This window comes from Sus scrofa, chromosome 14 (genome assembly GCF_054392235.1).
Source record: "Sus scrofa isolate SSC_HxYL_T2T_F1_AM1 chromosome 14, Sscrofa_HxYL_maternal_Yorkshire_Landrace_v2.0, whole genome shotgun sequence".
In the NCBI taxonomy this organism is placed as follows: Eukaryota; Metazoa; Chordata; class Mammalia; order Artiodactyla; family Suidae; genus Sus; species Sus scrofa.
The window spans coordinates 143936047-143961274 of record NC_139396.1 but is presented as its reverse complement, the minus strand read 5'-3'; the positions used below and the strand labels follow the sequence as shown (position 1 = coordinate 143961274).

General features: G+C 49.2%; 1 protein-coding gene across 17 annotated transcripts in view; it reads right to left on the bottom strand.

The window, feature by feature from the left end:
* Window positions 1-25228, bottom strand: part of RBM20 (RNA binding motif protein 20) — a 243283-nt gene that overhangs the window by 6015 nt on the left and 212040 nt on the right. For all 17 annotated transcript variants that reach the window (XM_084994256.1, XM_084994250.1, XM_084994252.1 and 14 more), the window contains 6 exons: window positions 20631-20710; window positions 18074-18725; window positions 12122-12226; window positions 10331-10991; window positions 8651-8785; window positions 2407-2528 (listed from right to left, as the gene is read on the bottom strand). In XM_084994256.1, coding sequence (XP_084850382.1) covers window positions 2407-2528; window positions 8651-8785; window positions 10331-10991; window positions 12122-12226; window positions 18074-18725; window positions 20631-20710 — 1755 coding nt within the window. The remainder of the gene's footprint in view (window positions 1-2406; window positions 2529-8650; window positions 8786-10330; window positions 10992-12121; window positions 12227-18073; window positions 18726-20630; window positions 20711-25228) is intronic.

Genomic DNA, 25228 nt, shown 5'->3' with positions numbered 1-25228 from the left:
TGTCCCAGCCCTGTGGCTTCCTCAGCCATAGGAGAGCTGTTTCCCAGAGGGAACTCAAGAGGTTTAAATGATTTGAGTTTGGACATAGCCAATGACAGTCCCTTGCAGACTGTGACTCAGGCCATGGCATGGGTCTCAGTTTGCAAGAGTTTGCAGTTAGTAGGGTGAAAAGAGGACCGTGATGAAGAATCAAGCAATCTGGTCCCATTCCCAGGCCTGATAATTCACCATCTGCAGAACCTTGAACAAATCCAAGGTTTGGACAAATCCCTGGCTTCTCTGGGCCTCAGTCTTCTCAATGAAAAAACAAGTTGAGCTGGCCCATATCAGTTTTCTTAACTAAGGGTATATATTCAAATCACTTGGAGAACTTTCTCAACTTACATATTCCTAGGTTCCCCCCCCCCCCAAATTCTAGTGAGCACCTGGCCTAAGTAATGTATGTGCTTTCAAAACACTGTCTAGGAGATTCTAGTTCATACCCCTGGTTAAGAACCACCAGAGCAATTGGTCTTTAACAACTTAACTGACAGGAATGCCTGCTCTGGAATTAGGGCACTCTGCTACCCCAAGGGTCTGCCAGTGCCAAGGCCTTACGCCTCAAAAATCTAGTCTGAGTCCTCGTAGTCAAAACAGGAGGTGCCTTGATATACTTACCCCAGGCATCTGATCCACTATGATTTCTATTACATTACTAATTCCCAGCTTCCTTCAGAAGTGGATTATAAAAATCACGTTCTAATATGCTATATATTAGGCATATATTACAGGATACACTACTATAGCTCATTGATTTTAAGAAATATTTTTCATGGAGTTCCCATTGTGGCTCAGTGGGTTTAGGACCTGACGTAGTCTCTGTAAGGATGCAGGTGTGACCCCTGGCCTTGCTCAGTGGGTTAAGGATCTGGCATTGCCACAGCTTCAGAGTAGGTCATAGATGGGGCTCAGAACTGCTGTTGCTGTGGCTGTGGTGTAGGCTGGCAGCTGCAGCTCTGATTGGGCCCCTGGCCCAGGACTTCCATATGCTGCAAGTGTGGCCATAAAAAGAAAAAAAAGTGTTTTTCCATACATTAACATAACAGTTCTGAAATTGAGATGCATTATACAGTTGATGAAGTCTCCCTGTTTTCTTTTTTTAATTTTTTTTTTTTTTATGGCTGCACCCGTGGCTTATGGAGGTTCCCAGGCTAGGGGTCGACCTGGAGCTACAGCTGCTGGCCTACGCCACAGCCACAGCAACATCAGAGCCAAGCCTCATCTGCAACCTACACCACAGCTCACGGCAAGGCCAGATCCTTAACCCACTGAGTGAGGCCAGGGATCGAACCCTCAACTTCATGGCTCCCAGTCAGATTTGTTTCTGCTATGCCACAATGGGAACTCCTGTTTTCCTAATTTATAACATTTTTTCCTTGTTGATACCAAAACAATAGTGGTGTGGTTGTGATGATTGTTGTACAACTATAAATGTAATAAAATTTATTGAGTAACAAAATAAAAAATGGTGTGTTTTGCAACTGATGTATGAAACACATATATAGCATATTTTTTATGTCACCTGTTAATATACTAGAAAATGTACTTATTTATTGCTTATCTCATATGCTAGAATGGAAGCTCCATGAGGGCAGGGATTATTGTCTGCTTTTTTGTTGTTGTTGTATTCCCCAGTGCCTAGAGTCTGGTCCATGGTACACCTGCGATACATAGCTGCAGTATGGACAGACATTTCAATAGAACATAATAATGAGTTTTATACCATTAAACATGGATACTGCACAGGAGAAAAAATATAAACATCCACATTGGGAGCATCCAGGTCCTGTGAAAAGGGGTCAGGCCCCATTATGCGCCAAGTGAATACCAACTTGAGTCACTCAGTCTAGATGGACAGGTAGATACCAAACCAAACCGAAACCCAAACAAACAAAAGAAACACTACCCAAACAGAGTGTTGTTTTTGTTTGTTTTGTCTTTTTTTGCCTTTTCTAGGGCGGCTCCCATGGCATATGGAGGTTCCCAGGCTAGGGGTCAAATTGGAGCTGTAGCTGCTGGCCAACACAACAGCCACAGCAACGAGAGATCAGAGCTGCGTCTGTGACCTACACCACAGCTCACAGCAACACCGGATCCTTAACCCACTGAGCAAGGGCAGGGATCGAACTCGCAACCTCATGGTTCCTAGTCGGATTCATTAATCACTGAGTCACAACGGGAACTCCCAAATGGAATGTTTTGTACTAAGGTGGAGACAGATGCTCTGAGAGCAGGAGCTGCCTGGTGGAGTCAGGTCTGAGAGTAGGAGTTTTCCATGTGATGGAAGGAGACAGAAACTCACAGAATGAGACTGGGGAGGCCCTCATCCCCTTCCGAGGATGCTAGGCAAGGAAGAGCAATGGTTACCTGTAGGTTCCTATAGTGGACGGCACTGCGACAGTGGCTCATCTTTGCCATCTCCTCGCTTGTGTAGAACAGCCCACACAGCTTGCAATAAAAGCCAGTCCTGGGTACCACGAACTCCACGCCTGCAGAGGGATGGGGAATGGACAGGTAGGCAATCAGGAAGGTGGAAGGAGGCCACTGGGGTCCAGATAGCGGTCAGGTGGAAATGGAGCAATGCACGCCAGCCCTCGCCAGATGTTGACATTGGCCCATTACCCAGCTTCTCCTGGTCTCGGTTTCCTCAAGGGCAAAAGAAGTACCAAGAAAAGAGCATCAGTTTCATCCACAGGGGGCTGTGAATGGGAGGGACGTACCCCCTGAGGTGCGATGGGCGCTTAGCAGTTTCAGGCTCTGCAATTGCCTTTGAGGAGTAGGTCCCGGCTCTATTATGATTAGCCTGTCTCCAGGGAAAGAAGGAGGAAAGAGGTTTCTTAGATCTTACTGGGTGGATTTTGTTTTTCCGCAAGGTACCCCTCTGTGCAGCTGCTGGGGCCGGGTCTCTAGAAGAATGCACACATTTTTGTGTGTTTATTTTAGCATCGTGTCCATTACGGAAAATTTTAAAAGTCAAAGTAGTTTCTTCCCCCCATCTCTATGTAGATATACACGGAGGGGTGGGGAAGGGAGGACTTTTAATCATACCCTAAGTGAAATTCTGCCCCCTCCCTTTTTCATGTGATGGCTTATCATAAACATTTTCCCATCATTCTCCAGCCTTTACATCTGAAGCATTAAAATCAGTAGCATTTCATTTGTGATTCCCTAAATAATAGTCCCAGGACTCTGAGAGGTCTTTTGATTCTGAGGAAAGGAAACAGTGGCCCAACAGCCAGAGAAGTGACAGTGTCAGAGTCCAAAGGATTCATCTTCAGAGGGGAACAGTAGCTATTCCGGGTGTTGTTGGGAGGTCACGGGTCTCCTCCTGAAGACACAGCAGAGTGGAAAGACTCCAGGTTTGAAAAGGCACAGACCAGATGCTAAGAATCTGTGTAGCCTGCGGAAAGTCAGCTGAACCCCTCCTGGGACTCAGCTTCCTCAGGACCTGATTGTGAAGCACCAGCTAAAGAGCATAGTTCGAGGGCCATGACAGCAGGACCCACTGTGGAAATGAAAGAGAGGGGGTGGCCACTAGGAACGGCCAGATCCTGCCTTCAGACGGGGGCTATAAGCCCTGACACACTTCAGTGGGGCTTTGCTGCTGCCCATCTGGTTAGTTTTGCTGGGATGGGGGATGGTGGGAGAGCTGGCCCCACTGAGGGGCTGGGATCTGGACATCAGGGCCAGAGCAGCTTCTTGCAGAGAGGGAGACAGCCCTGGTTTCTGCCAAAGCACTGTGTGCAACTAGTTGAGGCCTTCCTTCCTTGCCTCCTCCTCCACCTCCTGCGAGACAGAGCTAAGTGCATGGGAGACCCTGTCATAGAGAAGCAGCTTAGACTTGTAATTACAACTTTTTTTTCCTCCTCTTCCAAAAGGCCACTTATCAGTGCGGAGGGGCAGGCGTGCAGGGAGGAGGGAGCCAGGGAGGCCCGCCTTGACTGATTGCTCCTCTGTGGTCTGGGGCCTGGGCGTCAGCCAGTTCCAACTGCCACGCAGCAAGCCTGCTGCGGTGCCCCCGGCAGTCTTGTGTGAGGCTGTCACTCAGACCTGGCTGCCCTGGGCGGGGGCGGAGGGGGGGGTGTCTCCCTCGTCCTCCCACTCTCACTGCAAAGGATGGGAAAGCTCCTGGCTTTGCCTGTGGGTGGCCAGTCTGCCCCTCCAGCTCACAGCAGACCCTGACTCCTGGATGTGGCTGAAAAAAGAGCATTAAGCAAGGCCTGCCTTCATTCTCTGTCCATACAAAATAGTTCTCCCCATTGCTACTGCTCTACTGGAGCCAAGGCCCACAAAAGACAAGAGGAGGCACAACAGGAATCCCCTTAGGAGTTATTACTTATTTAACCTCTCTGAGATCAGTTACTTCGTGTGTGAAATAGGAATAATAGCATCACAAATGGTGTTTGGGGAAGCACCTAGCATTTTGCCTGGTGCTCAAAAAATAGTTTCTAGACAAGTGTTAAAACCTTTCTCCATAGAGGCCTTGTTGCCCTCCAGTCTTTCACCAGGGCTGCCTGGAGAGCCCAGACTCCAGGTTTGGGCAGCAATTCTTTCCTGCCCAGCAGGCCTCTGGGGGGCTGGTCAGCCCCAGGCAGGACCAGGTGGTCAGAGACTGTGAGGAGGAAGAAGTGGTGGGAGGTGCTCCAACGCCCAGGAACTCACCCTGAGTAATCAGGAGTTGTTGCCCTGGCACCAAGCTGCCAATGCCGCCTCGAGACATCTCTGGGACTTGAGAGCTGGGGAAGCGGCAATGTCAAGAAAAAACTGCCACAGCCCCAGCGAGTTCTGGAGCAACTTCGTTCTCCCATTTTCCAGCCTCTATTAAGTACCATAATTAAAGCAGCACTGCCTTCTAATAATAGCCCCTGGCACGGGTAATTATAACTCCGTCATCCTAGCAAAGCCTGGGATGGGTGGAGGGGGAACTTGCGTTTTGCAGCCAATGCCCTTTGCTTCTGGTAAGAGCAGGCCTTGGTAGGCTCACGCTGGCAGGGGTCACCAGAGCTGGCCTGAAATGCATGGGGGTGCCCTTCCCCACCCCTGTGCCCGGCCCAGTCCCTGAGCTGCAGGACTTCTCCTTCCCTTCCTCCTCCTTCCACCTCCCTGCTCTCCAGAGGGACCAAGCCTGAGTTGTTACTCCCCCAGCTCCGTCCACTAGAAGTCTCTGCAGTAGTGACAGGCCGTGGAGGGGAAAGGGTTATGCGGCCCCAGTGAGAAAACACAGTAGGTCTCAGTAACTGTTTCATAAACGAGTAATAACAATAGACAACCCGTGCTAAGTATCTCCTACTGGAAGATACTAAGACCTTACAAGTACTCGTTCATCTAATCCTCAAAATAACCCTACATGGCAGGCATCTACTACCTTCCCTGATTTACAGATGAAGAAAGCTAGGTAGAGAGGTTAAATAAACAGCCTGCCAGCTAGGATCTGAACCCAGGATATCAGATTCCACAGTCTGTGCTCTTAGCCACTGCATGAAAATCGCCTTTCCTATACTGTGCTGCCTGAACTGGAGGAACAGGAGGGCAGGGTGGTCTCAGATTAGGAATCTTGAGTTCTGACCTGAGCTTGCTGTGTGACCTTGGGTAATAGGTCTCTGGGCTTCAGTTTCGTCACCTGCCAGATGCAGAAAATAGTACCGAACCCCCTGCTGCTCACTGAAATCAATAAGACAATGGGTCCCAAAGCTATTCAGAGACTATAATCAGGCATAAAAGTACAATCTGTCATAGCCCCAAACCAGAAACAACCCAAATGCCCATTAACAGCTGAATGAATAAACAAAATGTGATCTATCCGTAACCACAATGCAATACTCCGCAACAATGAATAGAAACCAACTATCCATACACCCAACAATTTAGATGAATCTCAAAATAATTATGGTGAGTCAAAGAAGCCAGGCAACAAAAGTGCATACTGAATGATTCCCTTGGTATAAAATTGTAGAATGCCAACTAATATTTAGCAACAGGGAGGAGGGCTGGTTACCTGGGGAGTGAGGTTGGGAGAGAGGGATGACAAAGGCATGTCAAGAAATATCGGGGGAGGGGCATGACTATGTTCACTACCTTGATTGCGGTGCTGGTCTCACAGGTGTGTACACATGTCGAAATTGATCAAACTGTGCACTTCAGATATGTGCACTTCAGGAGTTCCCGTGTGGCTCAGTGAGTTAAGGATCCAGCATCACTGCAGTGGCTCGAATTGCTGCTGTGGCATGGGTTCAATTGCTGGCCCAGGAACTTCCGCATGCTGTGGGTGCAGCCAAAAAAACCTCCCCCCAAACCCCAAATAAATACGTGCATTTCATTAATATCAGTTACACCTCAATAGAGCCATTTAAAAAAATAAAATAAAATGAGCTACCATTTTCCTCCTAACAGGTTGGTGAAGATTATTAAAAACTGATAAAACCCCATGTTGGCAAGGATGTGGAGAATGAGTAGTTTCATGTGAGGTAGCAATGAAAACTGATATCATCTTTTTGGAGAGCAATTTAGTGGCAATTATGAAAATTTGAAATGTAAATATATACCACCCCCCACCCCCCACCCGCCCCCCCCCCCCCCGGCCCAGGGCTAGGACGCTGTCCTATAGAAACACTGGCTCACACACAAACGGTGACAGTATGTTTGGAAGGCAGGCGGCAGAACACAGAGGCAGTGTGGCATCAGGAGTCAAACTGCTAGAGTTTGAACCCTGACTCTAGTCTAGGCTGTTCATTAGCTTTGTAACCCTGCCCCTCGGATTTCTTATCTGTAAAATAGGAATAAAAAAATATTACCTACCTCACAGGTGTTGTGAGAGAGTTAAATGAAATAAACACTAGCAATGGTGCCTGTGTGGTAAGTGACAAAAGCGAAAGCTTAACTATAGTAGCATTTTTGGAGAGGCCATACCCACAGCATATGGAAGTTCCCCAGCCAGGGATTGAACCCAAGCCACATGCTCCACAGCTGTGGCAGCACCAGGTCCTTAACCTACTCTGCCACACAGAAACTTCCAACGATAGCATTTTAATAATGAAGAAAAAAACTGAAAACACCCTAAATGATAGAATTTCAATAATTAAAAAAAAACCCTGAAAACAAGCTATGACTGAAACAATTTAGCATTTTAATAATGAAAAAAAAAAAACCAAAAAAACAAAAAACCTGGAGACATCTTAAATATCCACCAGAAATGAATCAGTAATGTAGGGTAAAGCTTTTAGGATGGCATATTTGCAGTGGTTAAGAAGACTGCATTCTCTATGCACTGATGTGAAGAGATCTCTAAGACCCACTGTCAAGTTATAAAAGCAAATTGCACAGAATGTATATAGTGTGATCCTGTTTTTGTGGTGGAAAAACTATCCGTGGGTATAACAGGGCCTATCTCTGCGTGGGGAAGAGATGCAACATTTAATATTTACTTTATACAGATTTAAAGATTTGTTATAATAATCGTCCACATTTTTTGTTATTAAAAAAAAAAAAAAGGCAGGAATGACAAGGTAGCAGAATTTACTCTTCACTTTTGCTTGTGTGTGTCGTACAGATTCTAAATTCTTGGCCGCCAAGAGACTTGTGTTCCATTTCTCAATCCCCTCCCACCCCATAAATGCCTCACACAGCCATGTTCTCTGGGAAGGGTTGCTGACTGAATGCATGAACAACGCATGCACAAACGAACCGCCTGGCACCTTTTTCCTGAAAGGCAGCCTTCACAACTGTTTTGCAGGGTTTAAAAACCCAGGGTTTTCTTGCTCACCTAAGTTCATTCTAAGGTCAGTACGTACTTCCTTTTTTTTAGTTTTTGTCCCGGGGCATGCTGGATGCCACGCGGCAAGCTCATTCCTTTCGAGAGGAAAAAAAAAAAAAAAAGGAAGTTTGCTTTTCGATTCTGACTCTACAAAAAATGGCATACTTGGAGGACAGAAAGAGGAAGAAAATTTTAAAAGCAGATGATAAAAAAATAAGAAACTTCATGGAAAGGGTGAGCCTCCATGATGACTAGCCCCTCTGGGGCTCATCAACTTGTTAATGAAGGACTCGAGTGACTGGAAAAAAAAAAAAAAGAAAAAAAAAAAAATCCTGAGTACGACTTGTCTGAGAACATGCAGTTCCCCAGCATGGAGAGGACAGGGGTCCAGGTCTCTGCTCAGAGCTCCTCTATCACCAATATAGAGTCTGTCCCAAACTCAGTCTATTCAGTATCATTACCTCCGAGAAGCTGGTCCCTCAAAGAGAAAAACTGCAGCGTTGTTTTGGGAAGGGCTGGGGCAAGGAGGTTAGCAGAAGTGGTTCATTTCTGTTGACTTTGTGGTGGCCCCTGGGCCTCTGCTTCCCTGGCAGAATAAGGGCTGTGTGGTCAGGAATAAGTCTGCTCTGGCTCCCAGGGCAGTGCCATCCAAAGTCGGGCCCCGTGGAGTATGATATCTGGTCGACTATGGGAGACTGAAACGGCAAGAAACTCGAAAGTAGCACACAAATATAGGTGGCTGCCTCAGACATGAAAAACAACAACAAGCTGACAAAAAGCCCTCTCCAGCCCTGAGATGTTATTACGGCATTATCGTTTCCTGGAGCCGACTTCTCGAGGAAGACTGTGTGTTCCACCCACCTAGAGGAATGCTAAGTTCACTGAAGACATCCTCTGGTTCCCAGGAAGGCAAAGAAAGGGGCTGTTTCAGCTCCACTTCAGTGTATTCCGGTGACCTCGCATCCAGTGATTTCATTTCCACATACCCGGAGTTTTCTGCAAAATGTGAGCCAAAGCAAAGAACTTAGGAAGCACGACATGCCCCAGCGAGTCCCGGCAGTTCTATTCCTTATACTGTGTGATAGGAATGGTCCCAGGGGGCTGGTTAATACCATGAGACGAGGGGGAAGGCTGCTGATTAGAACCAAAGTGCTAGAGTGAAAAGCTTTTTCTGCGGCCAAAAGAACGCCCCTGCCCCCAAGAAAACTCAGCAGATCTTTGCAGGGGGTAGGGGTGGGCTGCCAATGCCTTCCTTTGGGATGATCCACTCCCATGTCCCTGATTCAGTATCAGTCCATGTCTGCAGGCAGAAGAATTACTGAAGTGCAAAAATTGTGCTGACGTCCACAGGGGCACTGAGGCGGGCAGAGAAGGCAGGGCCATTCTCACCCCAAGCCTGTTGAGCAGTGTTATTAAATATGAACTCCAAACATTGGGTAAGCCAATAAGCTATTCACACCAGTGCATGTCGAGACCTATACTGCAAAATACAAGGGGTTTGATGAGAGCAAGGTGAACAGCTCTTTGCTCCTCCTTTATTCTTGCCTTCTCTAGACACAGCCCAGGCTTGGCGTTTCTCTAGCAACAAGGAGGCAGCCTGTGGCAGAGTTTCCATGGAGACTCAGATCCACGCAGGCAGGTGAAAAACAGCTCAGGTCAGCCTGACATGGCGGGAAGCCCGAGCCTCCGACTCACCTACTAGCTCGTGCCAACCATAGAGCACTAGGTTGAATTGTTTATTTTTAAGCCTTTCTCTATCTTTTCTGCCCTCCACCCTTACCTCCCTTACTTCAAACTCTGGAATGCTGCAGACTCTCTGCAAAATGAATTTTTAGTTATTTCCACTGAGAGGACATTGAGAGCTACTCCACCACCCCCTCCCCCATGGCCCTTGATGGATCTTAGTTTCCACTTGGCAGAGAAGACAGGGCTTGGCCTATTTTAAACTCTGTCTTTCATGATGTCATAGTGCCGGGCACAGACACAACATCACCTCTGGTGCAGATGGAGTAAATCCCAGGGCAAGTCTTATTTCACCGTTAGACCCTGGAGAAAAGTGGGTCGGAGGTGGTGAGAAGGGGCACAGGCTAGACCCCTTGGTGAGCCCCTCATTCTTCCCTCTGCCTGTTCCTTTCCTGGCCTCCCCCACTCCCACCCCCTCACTCAGGCCTCACAGAAATAACTGCCTGGGTGGTCCTCTGTCGTGCAGGCAAGAGAAGCAGCTTGCTGATCCCTAGGAACCAAAGCTCCTTTGATAACTCCAAACGTTTGCTAATTTTGGTCATTAGAGGCCTCTGGGCTTCCATAAATTCAGAGAAGTCCGTCCTGAGTTTGCTTCTCAGAAAACCTGGGCTTCCTATCCAACTTCCTTTACACCAATTACCTAAAAGCGCTAACAATTTTAACCAGGCTTTTCGGCTTGCCTTCTGCACCAGCAGCACTTGCCTTCTGTTGGTTCTGGCCTGCACGTGCCCACACACCGCTCCAGGGAAGCAGTGGTCCCATCAACCCAACCGCACAGGAGGAAAGGGAGGTAGTTACCCTGGGTCGACACTCCTTGGCAAGCCTGGCTTTGGAGGTCGGTTTCGGTGGGGGTGCTGGCTTTCTCCTCCAGGGGGCTGCCTTCAGCAGCCCCGTCTTCGGGGGTCCCCCCGACCTTGCCATCATCGAGAAATGGGCCAGGCTGCCAGGCCCTCTCCTCTGCTGGCTTGGGGGAAGACATTTGCTCGAGCGTAGGGGCCAGACAAACATCTGAACTCTCTGCTCCCTTTGCCTGCTGCTCGTAGCAACCTGAACCCTCCAGTGAGAGGCCTGTCTCGCATTCAGCTGGCTTCCGCTCAGCATCCAGATTTAGGCCAGGCATTTCCACGTCCATGTCACTGGGGCAGCTCGTGGAAGCAGAAGGTGGTTCTTTGGGCGACTTGAGGCTGATTTCCGTTGCCCCGTTACCTATGGTCTTGACCCCCTCCTTGGTGAAATCTTGGGCTAAGTCCAGCTCTAAGGTGGTTGTCACACAGGGACAAATTTCTGGACAGATTTTGTCCTTCTGGTCAATGGGTACAATTTCTTCCAGTTCTGGGATGTCCGGTTCCATGATAAAATCTTCTTCCTCCCCGACCTCGTCCACCGTCACCAGCTCCTCCATGTTTGTGGGGTACCAGCTCTCCCCCTCTGCCTCACTTCCGCTCTCTGAGTCTTGCTCCTGAATGAAGATGCAGAATGGAGGTCAGAGGGAGGCTGAGGAGTAGATCTTGGTGTTTAAGCAGAAGAGGGCGCAAACCTTGACCAGAGGACCCCCTTAACCCAGAAAGGTGCTCAGCCATCTTATTCCTACCTGGGAACATTTATCAATTAATTAGGAGCTGTAAACCATTCAAGTCTCTCATCACTGATTCATCCCTAGGATGAGGCTCAAAGCAGCACAAGATCTGGCTCTTAATGTGTAATCCTCTAAGTGGCACAAAAAAATTCTACTCCCGGTATATAATAGGTGCTCAATAAATAGTTTTTGAATGAGTGAAAGATTAAGTGATAAAACCCATTTACATCAACTTGCTGGAGCTATTGCCCTGCCTGTAGGGCATCACTACATGTAACTGCAGCAAAGTCCCTAAGAATTCCCCAAACACCCTCTCTCAGCAAGGGCACAACCCTCTGTGGCCATGGCTCACACTTGGCCCCCCCCCAAAACTTTCCCCTTGTGTCCCCAGCAGCCCAGGGACCCAGCAGCCAGATTTAGGAGATCAGTTCCCTGCCAGCGATACTCATCTCTCCGCCCCTCCTGACCGGAAAGGCACGAAGCTGGCCACGTTCCAAGAACATTTCTTTTTGCTGTGGCAGCCCCAGCTTTGTAACTGGGTTTTTTCATTTTAATCAAGTAAAATAATCTTTACGAGCCCAGGAGACGTTTTCTTAATCCCAGGGTCTGGGCCTGCTGAGGTCAGAGCCCCAGCCTGAGTACCCAAAGGCGCCCTCTTCCTCCTCCAGCCCCTCCCAAGGGGCCTGCCTATTTGGGAAGCCTGGCTCTGAAGCCTGAGTCTTTTTTGGGCACATGTTTTCTCTTACGAGCACAGCCAAGTTACTAGAGACTGAGGTAGAGCCCAGGAATGTGCTAAAGATTTCCTCAATAAAGACTGTAAAGAGTCCAGGCAAAGCCGCTCCTCCAGGAAGTGCAGGCTTCATTCATGGACCTGCTGGTGGGATCTCAGACATGTTCCACGCAGCGACCGGCAGGATGGGGACCTGGTCGAGTCCTGGGAACGCCTGTAACTCGGAGCCTTATGGCTGTTGTGCCAATGTGGCTACACTGCCAGCACCTAGGACAAATTTTACCTTCCTTGTCCTTGTGTTCTCTGCATCAGAGGACTCTGTTTCTTTCTCCTGCCTGCCCACTGATGAGGGGCTCTCTTCCATGCTGTCCTGTTCCTCTTTTCCAGCCTTAGCAAAAGAACAGAACAAACCAATCACCAGTGAGCAGTGGCAGAGAAAAGAGGGCACACCAAGGGGAAAAGAATGCTACTGAGCACAGCTAACGCTGTTGGTTGCTTTTCACACCCATCACTTCCTTCATCCTCACAAAACCCAGAGGAGGCAGGTGCTGTTATCATCTGCATTGCACAGATGGGGAAACTGAGGCTCTAGGAGGTTAAGTAACTCGCTCAAGGTCACACAGACAAATGGAGGCACAGAAATGTCTTCACAGCTGGTCTGAAGGCTTTAGGGAGACAGAAATCCCCAGCAAACTGGGTACTTTTCACAGCTGTGAAACCTGTAGACAGGAATGGCGAGTAAAGGGGCCAAGCAGGAACTGACCCTGGCAGGTTAAAAACCATCAAGGTGACACCTCCCCAGTAGGTCCCTCTTGGTCATAAAAAAGAAAAATCACATCCAGGCCACTGATGTGTAGGAAGGGCGTTGTCACCCAGTGTCTCTCTTTTGCCTTATCTCTGCCCTTGATCCAAACTAGCAATCCCTTCCCTTCTTCCTTCCTCCTATTCCCTCCCTCAAATTAAGACCCTTAGTGCTCATGTCTGGGAAACTGAACACTGAAAGCAGGTGTCTGGTTTGAGAATGAGGGTCTCTGACCAGCCTTTAAAACATGGGTCAGCCAACCACAGTCCTCAAGCCAAATCTGATCCACTGCCTCTTTTCGTGCAATCTGTGAACTAACAATGCTTTTCACATCTCTATGTGGTGGCATTATATAAGTTCTACACAATAGCCTTAATTTTGCCTCTTGGCCTATATAGCCTAGAAAGTTTGCTAACTCCCATTTTAGAAGTTTGAGGAGGATATTCTCCCGTGACGTAAACTCTGGCCACCAAATCATTGACTATTCCCAGGCGTTCTTGGAAGCAAGCTGCAGTTTCTCCACATTTCTGGCTCAAAGCAAACCACTCTCACTCTGATTTCTTATGACCAGACACACCCCTCTTTGCTGACACGAAGCCAGCCAGGGCAGGAGCTCAGGGCTGATGGGTTAAAACCAGTTATTACAGGACAGGGGAAAGGCAGTTCAAATCCTCCAGTGTGTATTCTTTCCAGTGTTTGGAGCGGAAGCTCTGCTCTAGCCTTCTGAGCTAACCTGAGCTCAAAGCAGCTCCAAAGGCCTTTTGAGCCCTCAGAACCCATAGCTTCTACCAACAGGGAACCACTTTTCTTTATTTTTGCCTTCCTGAATAAATTATCCATGACCCGCCCTTGTCAAAATAAATAACCCTTCCCCTTCCCAGGCAGTTCCTGTAGCCACACTCCCAGGTCAACACAGTAAAGAGACTCCCTCCAGTTCAAGCTGGGAGAGGAAGGGACAGCCAGGCCTCACCGGAAGCCCCCTGCCAGGCAGATCCCTGCTCTTCCTCCCTGCAGGCAAAGGAAACAGAGCAGTGCCTTTCAGTGCACCCCTCAAGCCTGGGGTCATTGCCAGAGACAGCCGCTTAAGGGGAACAGACAAATTGCATTCAATACACCCAGCTCCCCCCACCAGCTCAGGGACTGGGAAGAGGTCCCAACTGTGGCAAGCAGGGCTGCCCCCACAGGCCAGGGTTACTGCTAAACCACCTCCTAATTGGTTTCCCCCTTCTGTGCTCTGTAGTCTTCTCCCAAGTATATTCTCTCCCAGCCGATCAGAAATGATGACTCCAAAACGCAAACACGACCATATCGTCACTGCACCTTCTTGCTTCAACACTTCATTTGCTTCCCCTTCCACTTATGATAAAGACAAAAATCCTTAACCTGCATGATGTGGCCCCTCTTGATAAATCAGCCTCACCTCCCACCATTCTAATCCTGTCCCTCTCTGCTCCAGCATCACTGGCCTCCAGCCACAGGGCCTTTGCACATGATGTTCCCACTGTCTGCTTTCCCTCCTTTTCACCCAGTAAATACCCATCATTCCTTCAATCTCAACAGCCACATCCTAACCCAGAGAAGCCTCTGATACATTACGGCACTAACAGCACTATATACCTCCAACTCCTTAGCACTTAACACTCACACTCGTCTACTCATTTAAGGAATTATTTGATTAGTATGTTTTTCATTAGACCATGAGCTCCATGAGCTCAGGGGTCATTTCAGCTTTGACTCACAACTGGAACTCCAGTGTTAGGTGCTCTACAAACACCTGTCAATTCAAGAACGGAGACTGGGAGTTTCTGCAGTGGCACAACAGGATCAGAGGTGTCTTGGAGCAGTACGCAGGTTTAATCCCTGGCCTAGTACAGTGGGCTAAGGGTTCGGTGTTGCCAGAACTGTGGCTTAGGTCTTGGGTGTGGCTCATTTCTGATCTCTGGCCCAGGAACACCATATGCCGTGGGGCAGCCAAAAAAAAAAAAAAAAAAGAGAGAGAGAGAGAGAATGGAGGCTGGTAGGAGGGAGTACAGTGAATAACAAGTACCCACCTGCCTCCCAGTGTGCTTGGGTCTCTGTCTGGGCTTTGAACTGAGCCTAAGTTCTATTTCTCTCTCCTAGGGATGGTTTATACTGGGGGCTGCATTCCGGAGACCCCTGGGGCTCCATCTGGCCCACAGACATGTTTCGGTCTATACAGTTTCTAAAATGTGGGCAATTTCATACAGATACATCTGGGCTTTGGTCTTGCTCTTAGAAACGGGAGATCTGACAGCACAGGACATGGCGCCTGAATGGCAGCCACAGAACAGAGCTGAGTAGTGGCTGCCCCCGAAAGACAGGCACCTCCTCCTCGGTCTGCCACTGTCCCAGCTTTCCACCTTGACTTCACTCATGCTCTCTGGTCTGGGTCACCTGCTTGGCTTCCCTGCTCTAGTCACCTGGGTCTGTAAACCTTGATGCCCCTTCCAGGAAAGTGGGAGAACATTTCTTTCCCTTGGTCTCCCCATTCATCGACCTGACCTTCTTCTTCCCCTGGTCTCATGGTCAAGGCTGGGTCTTAGGTCTGGTCATGGCCATCCATGCACACTGAGCAGCACACACACTGGCTTCCTCAGCACCAACACTTTCTCCAGAACCTCTCAGGGTTTCCCATGAGCACAAGCTTGTTAAAGTCTTACAATGGCCTTGTGATCACACCGATTTCACAAACAAGAAAACTGAGGCTGAGAAGACCAGGGTGTGACCTGGTTCTCAGAAGCCAGGCCTCTGTCTCCAGAGTCTGGGTTCAGTTATTCATTCCTTCCACAAACACTTATTGCATGCTCACTCTGTGCCAAGCCCTAGTCTAGGAACTAGGGTCATGGCAGTGAGCACAACAGACAAAAATTTGGGCCTCTGTGGAGGTGATGTGGGGGGTGGGGTGGGGAAGGGCTAGGAAGGAGTTAAATTCCAAATAAAATAAAGACAGACATTAGGGGATAGCTTAGAAGGAGGTAGGTGCCACTGAAAAAAAGGAAAGCAGGGAAAGAAGAGAAGTAGGTTGGGATGTTGTGATTTTTTTTTTAATGGCCACACCCACAGCACATGCTAGTTCCCAGGCCAGGGACTGAATCTGAGCCACAGCTACAGCAATGCCAGATCCTTTAACCCACTGTGCTGGGCTGGGGACTGAATCTGAGCCACTGCAATTGGATTCTTAACCTACTGAGCCATAGCGGGAACTCCCAGGATGTTGTGATTATATGTGGTAGCCGGGAATAAACTTTGGAGAATGTGTCAATAAGTAAAGACAGAGGAGGTGAGGAGGGAGCCATGTGGATTTCAGCGGGGAAGGCTCCTAAGCAAGGGAATATATGCAAAGGCCCTGTGGTGGAAGGTGCCTGGTGTGTCATATATTCATTTTATGTTTGCACAGGAGCCAGGATTTTACTTTTTAAAAACATTACCCTTTAACATGCCCTAGAGACACCGCCACATTGAGTTATCTCCAGGTTCTTCATAACAGTCTTCCCTTAAAGAAGATGTGGTATATGTATATAGACAATGGAATACTACTCAGCCATGAAAAAGAATGACAGGAGTTCCTGTTGTGGCTCAGCAGTTAACGAATTTGACTAGCATCAATGAGGATGCAGGTTCAATCCCTGGCCCTGCTCAGTGGGTTAAGGATAATGTGTTGCTGTGGTGTAGGTTGCAGATGCAGCTCAGATCCTGCATTGCTATGGCTGTGGCGTAGGCCAGTGGCTATAGCTCCGATTTGACTCCTATCCTGGGAACCTCCATATGCTGCAGGTGTGGCCCTAAAAAGCAGAAAAAAAAAGGAAGAAAGAAAAGAAAAAGGAATGACATTCTGACATTTGCAACAATATAGATAGACTCAGACAAGTACTGTTATCACTTAGACATGAAATCTAAAAAACAAATGAATGACTATAACAAAGTAGAAACAGACTCACAGATGTGGAGAACAAACTAGTAGTTACGAGTGGGGAATGAGAAAGTGGGAGGAACAAGATTGGGGTAAGGGATTAAGAGGTGCACATGACTATGTGCAAAATAAATAAGTAACAAAGATATACTGTACAGCCCAGGGAATACAGCCAGCATAAATGGAGCATAATCTATAAAATATCAAATCACTACGTTGTAAACTTGAAACATAATATTGTAAATCAACTCTACCTCAATTAAAAGAAGTCTTCCTTCCTCACTTTTGCCCTTGCTGCTTCCCGAACTGCTCGTTTCCCCCCTTTCAACACCCAGCTTGGATGTCACCTCTTCCGTGCAGCTTTCCTCCTCTCCTGTGCACAGCTGACTGTCCACAGAACAGCCCATCCACTATTTGACTCCAGCAAGGGCCCCACTGGATGTAAATTATTTCTGCAGCTCAGCTTCCACCATTAGACCTTGGTCTCAACATATGTTCTTTGGCTCCCCTGTGCCTGGCACTCTCATCGGCAATACATGAATAAAGCTGTGGCCAAAAGCATGCCCCTTCAGTGTTCATGGAACTGAGACCTGGAATTCTCATTTGGACTTAGTCACAGTCATCAGCTCCTGGGTCAGACTAGAAGATATGCATATAGGATTCTAAAAACTGGATGCTTTATAAAGGTTACCCCCCAGCCTCCCTGCCAATCTCCACTATCCCACTCCTACTTATAGGTAGGCAGCTCTGGCAAGAAGGAAGTGTGCGCCAAGCAAGAATATAAACCTGGTACCCAGAGTCCTCCTTGGACCCACTGTGTGAACTGAAGTCGTGCAGCAGGTTGTAAGTGGATGAGGCACTTGGATGAAAGGAGCCAGCTAACCGCTGAATATCTTTATTCCAGTGGAAGGAAAACACTGTGGACAGTATCTAGAGAAACACGCCAAGCCCTGGGCACCCAGTATGATTTAGTGGGTGGTGCTGCTTCTCCTTTCCCACCTCTCCTCAAATCCCGAGGATTGGTGAAGCTTTTGGCAGGAGAGAGGACGGAGCAGACCAAAGGTCAAATCTTTCCTGGCAGAGTCTGGGGGTGCAAACACCTCAGAGCCACTCTGCCCTGGACAAACAGGCCCAGAGAGGGCCTTTGCATCATGTCCCTGCCCAACTTCTAGTAAAGGCAGCAGGGTACTGTGGGGTTTGGAGCCAGATCACCTAGGTATACCTCCAGCTCTGCCATTTCCTGTGTGTCCTTGGGCAACTAACAAGCTCTCTGGGCCTCAGCTTCCTCATCTATAGTAATGACAGAATTACTACTAGTATTACCTCATAGGGTTGCTATGAGAATTAAATGACATGAGAGAACATGTCTATTTAGCACAGTGCTGGGCACAGAGTAAACACTCAGGAAGCAGTTCATTCATTCTATAAATGTTCATCACTTTTATGGTATTCCCCCGTGGGACCTGCCTCTCCTTACCTGGGGGGAGGGCTTGCATCCTTACCTCACTCTCCGCCATCCTGCTCTCTTTTCTGTCATCAGCTCCCTCCTGGTCTCTGTCAGGTCTCTTGGTTCTGTTTTTCTCACTCTGCTTAGACTTGGTGCCCTTGGCCTCCAGCCCATCCTCCTTGCCCGAGTCGTCGGGGTAGGGGTGTCTGCCATCCCGCAGCCTGGCCTCGTCTTTCCTCCTGGACCTCCCAGGGGCTTCCTGCTGCTGCTTTAGATACTTGTCCGATTTGCCCTTGGGCTCCTTCCGGTAGTAGCCATCCTCTCGGCTTTTGTAGCCCGACACAGAGTGGAGCGAGCTGGGGGACCCAGACCTTGGGTGCTTTTCTCGATAGCCCCTCCCTCCTTCCAGGCGCTCGTCTAACTCAGTTTTGTCCACTTGCCGGGGGTAGTGTTTGCGGTCATGTGCCCACATGTCTGTCCTGTCCCTCTTGTCCTCCCCGTTCTCCCTCCAAGGTGCCGGGCCTCGTTCCTCCTCTCTCCTGGCGTAGGGAGAGTGCTCCCATGAGTCCCGGCCATTGCCCCAGTCAGGCCGGGAGGGGCCCGGGGGGCTGTGGGAAGAACTGCAGGAGGTGAAGCTCGGAGTGTGGGACCTCGGGGACAGTGACCGGCTCACTGGACTTCGAGATCGTGGCCTTTCTGGGCCGTATCTGCGAGATAGCAGAGCAGCTGTTATAGAAACTGTACCTCCCACAGCCCCCATACTCCAGATCCACCATCTCTGCAATAGACACACTGTGCACACAACTCCACCTGGCCACACACTCTTCACAAGCATGCACATGCACGGAGTGGTCCAGAGCAAGCTCTTCCTCCCCCTGGCTTCTGGGAGGGATTTTCCTTAAGCACAGTCCTGGCCCTGTGCTCATTCTGCTCCTGGGAGCTGGGATGAACGGGCTGGTTTGGCTCAGCCCCGTTTCCTCCTCCTGGAAGTTAGCTACACTCAGGAAGCAGGAGACTCCCCTGGGATTGGGGGGGTGGAGGACAAGGTTGCCCTGGTCCAGACTGGTGTACAAAGCTGCCTAACCCTGGGGTTCAATCAGCCAACCTCCTGATGACAGGACTGAAGCCTCCCTTCCACCTGGCCTCCAGCAGGTTGAGGGCCACCTCTTGGCCTCCATTTTTCTCAGAAAACACTTTGGGGTTGGATGAGTCCTCAGAGCTCTGACTTGCTCAAGTATCAGATGAGGAAATGGAAACCCAGAAAAGGACCCTGGCCCTTCTTGGGTTCAGAGTAAGACCTCTTGGTCACCTGCCTCCCAAACCTGCTACAGAACTGTAGGGGTATGGTGTGGCTTCACACGTGCCTTTTAAAAATCCAAATAGCCATGATATTAACAACAAATAAACAAACAAAAGTCCCAAACCTGAACATCTACATACAAAGATACACACACACACACACAGAAGGTTGTTTTTAAGCAGGCCAACTTAATCATCCACCCAATATTCTAAAAGCATGAGCAATTTTGGAGTTCCCGTCATGGTGTAGTGGTTAACAAATGTGACTAGGAACCATGGGGTTGCAGGTTCGATCCCTGGTCTCGCTCAGTGGGTTGAGGATCCGGCATTGCTGTGAGCTGTGGTGTAGGTCATAGACACAGCTCAGATCCCGCATTGCTGTGGCTGTGGTGTAGGCCAGTGGCTACAGCTCTGATTAGACCCCTAGCCTGGGAACCTCCATATGCCTCGGGTGCAGCCCTAGAAAAGACAATAAATAAATAAATAAATAAAAGTATGAGCAATTTTCATTTAGTTCCCAAATACAGGAAAATCCAACAGTCCTCACTGACCAGGGGACACAGATGTGGCTCACTAGGACCAGCCTTGACCGCCCCTGGGTTTGAGCGCCATCAGCTAGGTGTTAAGAACCACAGAATGTGTCAGCTAGGTGTCTGCCTGCTGTTTCCACACTGGCCTCCACAGGGCAGTGACAGTGATGAACTTGCAGCCCCAGTTTGGCATAGTCACAGCTTTAGTTGGAAGAAATAAACTGGAAAACTGAATGCATTCAACATTCAGAATAAACAATTGGTCACACCATGGCTGTTTCTACATGTACATTTAGCTCAAGAGCTGGCTCTAAACAGAAAACACGAACACAGCACATACATACCACACACACACATCACACACACACACATACACACACACACACACAACCTGAACCAAACACACACAGGATACCTCCCATACATATCAAGCACACACACACCACACATCCCCACACAGCCCCCTCATACACTTTCAAGGCTGATTTAGCAATGTGTACCCTTGCCCCTAAGCCATATATTAGCAGACCCCTCCTCAATTCCTTTCCAACAAAAGAGGAGCAGCTAAGAGGAAGCTTAGCCTCTTGCATTTTTTTGAGGTTTATCCTGAGCAGGGAACTGGGCTAATGTGTCCCCTCAGGCACATGGAAATGCAAGGCCCAGAAAGGCTTATATGGCAGGGGTAAGGGCAGGGCACGAAGTGACCCAAATACCCTAAGAATGGGAAGAGGAGAATGTTTCAATGACCCAGAACCTGCCCTGAGACCTAAGGCCAGAACTCACCTGTCTGCTTCCCGGAACATGTCTCTCTCCCTCTGGGAATGGATGTCCTGGATGATGGCAGCCACAGTTTTCCCAGGTTTCTAGGCAAAGTCAGAGGGGACACCATCAGACCAGAGATGGTCTTGCAAATACCAGAGGGAGGCGGCTTGGACTTGGGTTCCCTGCCCCATCCACCAAAGGGGGAAAAGTGCCTTTTTAGGGGAAGAAAAAGTTTAATCCAGAGGATGAGGCTTATGAGCATGATGCAGAACGATGGTGGGGTTGAGTGGTCCAGGGCACGTGGCACGTGGCATCTGCTGAGCTGGAAGGGAAGGAGCCTGAGGCTCACCACACACATGCTGGGAAAAAGCACTTTTTTTCCCCCCATATTTGTCTTTTTAGGGCTGCACCCACGGCATGTGGAGGTTCCTAGGCTAGGAGTCAAATCAGAGCTGTAGCTGCTGGCCTACACCGTAGCCACAGCAATGCCAGATCCTTAACCCACTGAGTGAGGCCAGGGATCAAACCTGCATCCTCATGGATCCTAGGCAGATTCATTTCTGCTGAGCCACGACGGGAACTCCAAAAAGCAGCATTTATTAATACCCACTTCCCACCCTCTCCCAAATAAAAGAAAATACCTGAAATGTGAAAGGAAGGAGGGAAAGAAGGAGGGAGGGAGGCATAATAACCAGGAAAGAGACCTGAAGATCACTGAATGCAGGCTCCACTTTACACCTGACTACTGAGACAGCTGCAGTCCCCAGCCATGTTGTGTCCTAGGGTGGTACCTGGAGTCATGCTGGGTCAAAGGACACATTCAAGGTTAAAGAGTCAGAACTTGCCAATAGGCATTTTGACTCCAAGGTCCTTTCCATGCCCCGGGGCCCCCTGCAATACTGGACCTCTGAGGGGTCACTGGGTGCTCAGTGTAAATCTGGGGATGGGCAGTGCAGGTTGTGAGCCAGGTTCCACAGCTGAGGATGCTGGGCACCCAAAGGCTGGACCCTTCCCAAAGGTCATTATATGGTAACAATGCCAGGACAGAACCAACCCCAGTCCCTAAATCCCAACCAAAGCCCTTGCCTAAACCCAGAAAGGACCAAAAATAATAAATAAATACATAAATAAAAATAAATGATTAAAAAAATATTCATGAGCACAAAAGAAAAAGGATGGGAACATTTTCTAAAAGACGACACAGAATTCGTCCATTCAATTAAAATGTATGGAACAGGGTGAACTTATGGTTTGTGAATTATAGCTCAATAAACTGATTTTTTTTTTTAAAAGACCTACCTTCAGTCTGTGATGTCAATTTTTGACAGAGAGTTTTAAGAAATGTAATCAACTGCTCTTTGTATCCTTGGTTTTTCTTCCCCTGTGTCATGAACAAAGGATCATGAAATCTTAGACATATCTGCATGTCAGTTATCATCAAATATCTCGTTTTACAGATGTGAAACCCAGGGTGAGAGACAGGAAACAAGATCTGCGACCCCGCTGGGCTCTGCACTCTGTGAGTGCGCTGGGTGCATGGCTGCTCATCCGTCTTACTGTTGAGATGGAGGGTTGAGTGGGGAAAACGGTGCAGGAGAAAATAAAGGAAGAGCTGCCTGTGGTTGCAGGGCGAGAGGGCAGAGCTAAGACTTAGGGAAAGGATATAAAATGTTCCAGCCAGGGAGGGATCTCTCAACAACTCAAAATTTAAGAGGAAAGAATGTCAAAAAGAAGCCGGTGATCACTCCCCTGCGGTCCCGAAGAAGTTGGAGGTCAAGAAGCCAGTCAATCCCTGGTCTAGAAAAGCCCCGGGAACTGAGCACTGGTCATGATACCCAACCAAAGGGAGGCCTCACAGTTTTGACAAATGGTCCCTTTCACCAAAGGTTGACCCTCTATAAACACATACAAGGGTCGCTTATAAGTCACCAGGTCACCCAGGCCCTGCACTGCCAACGAGCACCTCAACTGCTTAAAATGCACCAGAAGCAGAGACCCGAGTCCAAGAGGGAAGGAGCTGGGGCTGGGGGCCCAGGATGCTTCCCTCCATCCCACTGAGGCCACCTTTCCTCCCACCAGGCTTGGGGGGCGCTACCTGCGGGGAGAATGAGAAGGTTGGTCTAGAGGTGAGCCCACTCCATAGGTCTTCTTCCTGCCTGCCCACCTTGGGCCACAAAGTGGAAGGTGCCTACTCTCTCATCAAGGGAAAGGCCAGCCAGGGATGGCTGGTCCCCAGAAGACCAGGTGCAGCACTGCCCTCACTTGGGCCACTTGGGAAAGCTGGCGGGAGCCATCACGACCAAGTGCAGGTACAGGTGATGAGATCTGCTGTCACTAGGAGGCCACATCCTGGGTCCCAAATCTGTCCTCACTCTGCCAAGCCAGAATAGGTGAAGGCTAAGAATGTGCCTCCTGAGGGGGTTGGGTGAGCTACTCTTTGCAGCAGAAAGAAAAGAGAAAAAAGTCTCCAAGGTCCCCAACACTTTTCTTCTGCTCTCTGGAACCTCAAATCCTCATGATTGTTCCTTGCAGCCCAGACCCAGGAAAGCCAGGTGTGAAAAGAGGGGGTCTGGTCAGGGAGTGGCTGAGGCTTTGCAGGTTCCCCAAGGGTAACAGGGGGGTGGGGCTGAGACCTGCCGGGAGGGGCAGGTCAGGCCAGTGTCAGAGACAGAGGCATTCAGGGAGCCCCTAGCCCCTCCCCATGCCCAGCAGCACAGACAGCAGCCCCTTGGGCCCTTCCCCTCTGGGTGTTCCCTGATGAGGGGCAGAGCCAGCAATCAGGCACCACAGATGAAAACATCCTCAAGTGGCCCAGGCTGTCCCCTGCGGGTCAAAGAGATGCATCTAGAGTTCTTTGGGGGCTAGAAGAGCCTCTTCTTAGCTCTAATGTTTCCCTGCCTCTTGTTTTCCCAGCTGCAGAACAGCCTCCACTGTTAGCCCAGTGCCCCCTAAGTTGCTTCTCATCAGATCCCATGGCCCTGTGGAGGCAGGAAATGGGGTTGCTGATGGCACAGCCAGCCCAGGGCCCTGCATGCAATGGTTGCTCCATGATGGCAGGCTGCAGAAAGGGAGAGGTGGGCTTTAGTGAAACGACATGACAATCTGCAAATACTAAACACCGGGTCTGGCAGTCACAGGCACTGTGACCCACACCCCTTGAGGCCCAGAGGTCAGTTCCTCTATTTTAAGTGATAATTCCAAATTGTTGGCACTCTGTGGCCCAAACACCCTGCCAGCTGCCATCTGAGAAGACGTCAGAAGTGGCCAGACTTTCAAATAACAGAATCAACTTTTCACAGCTCTAGGAAAATGCTCTCAACCTTCCTCTTCAGGCCTGGCCTCATTATCCTGGTTAAAGGTGTAAAGGAAGCAGGTAAACGAATGCTGTACTCACTGCAGGTGGAAATGGAAGAGGATGTCTCCAATGATGTTTTGGGTACCTTTTTATTGCAAAACATTTCAGACACACACAGAAGTGGAGAGAATGGTCTACTGAGCCCCCATGAATCCGGTTTCACTGTCAACAAGTGGAACTTGGAACAGTTTAAACCTGTGGGTTCCAGTCACTCTGTCAGAGAATTGGCAGGGACCATCCCGTGCTCTCAGTCAATGCATTTTGCTGCCTTAAGGATGAGGTTCTGCGTCCTAAACAGTCCCAGAGAAGTGCCTTCTCAGAGGGAGGCACGGGGGCTGGAGAATTTCAATGTGTGTAGAGCAGCCCCAGCTCTGCCTCCAGCTGGTGGGGTCACCTGGGATCGTGGCTTGTTGCCTGTGGGAGACTCACCTTCTCCACCTATAAAGGTGAGATAATGAGATCCATCTGGCATCCACTGAGACCCTCCAGGCAGAGCAGGCTACCCCATAAAAGCCCCAGAATGCTGGGCCAACATAAAAGAAGCTGCTGGAGAGTTTCATGCCTTCTGACCCCAGTTTTAGAAGCCTCCAGGGTCCCAGGAAGATGATGAAACCTTCCAGATGAGCCCTGAACTTATCAGAGCCAAATCCCGTCAGGGCCACCCTGATTGTTTCTGACATGACTGGACTTTGCAGGCTCTACATCTCTTCTCACCCAACTCTTTCTGCCCAGAAGCCCTCTGTGGGAGGCTCACCTTCCCTACCTATAAAGGTGAGATAATGAGAGCCATCTGGCATCCGAGATGCCTCTAAGATGCACTTAAGCTGCCTCATCCTTCACCCACTCAGGAATCTCTCCCTTCCTTACACAACCAAGTCACTGCCTTATGGCACTGAACTTCCAGAAGCTCCATGCGTAGGCACCCAGGTTTAAATCTTGTATAACCACACAGAAGAAGTGCTTATCTCCCCAGTGAGACGGCACACTTTCCCCAAGTGAGGACCAACCTCATATTCACTGCAGCTCTTCGTACCACATCTTACATGGAGAAGACCCTCCGTCATCACTTGCTGACTTAATCTTCCTAATCAGGAGCAGCAAGATCACTCCTGAGACTGCTGCCCAGGGCCAGAAACCATTTCTGTGGCCAAGAGGCTGGCAAGACCACTGGCTCTGATACCAGGCTGGCTGTCCCCAAACCACTGGAGAGCCTCAGTTCCAGCCCAATCTACTAAGTGAGAATCTCTGGGCAAGAGGACTTGAA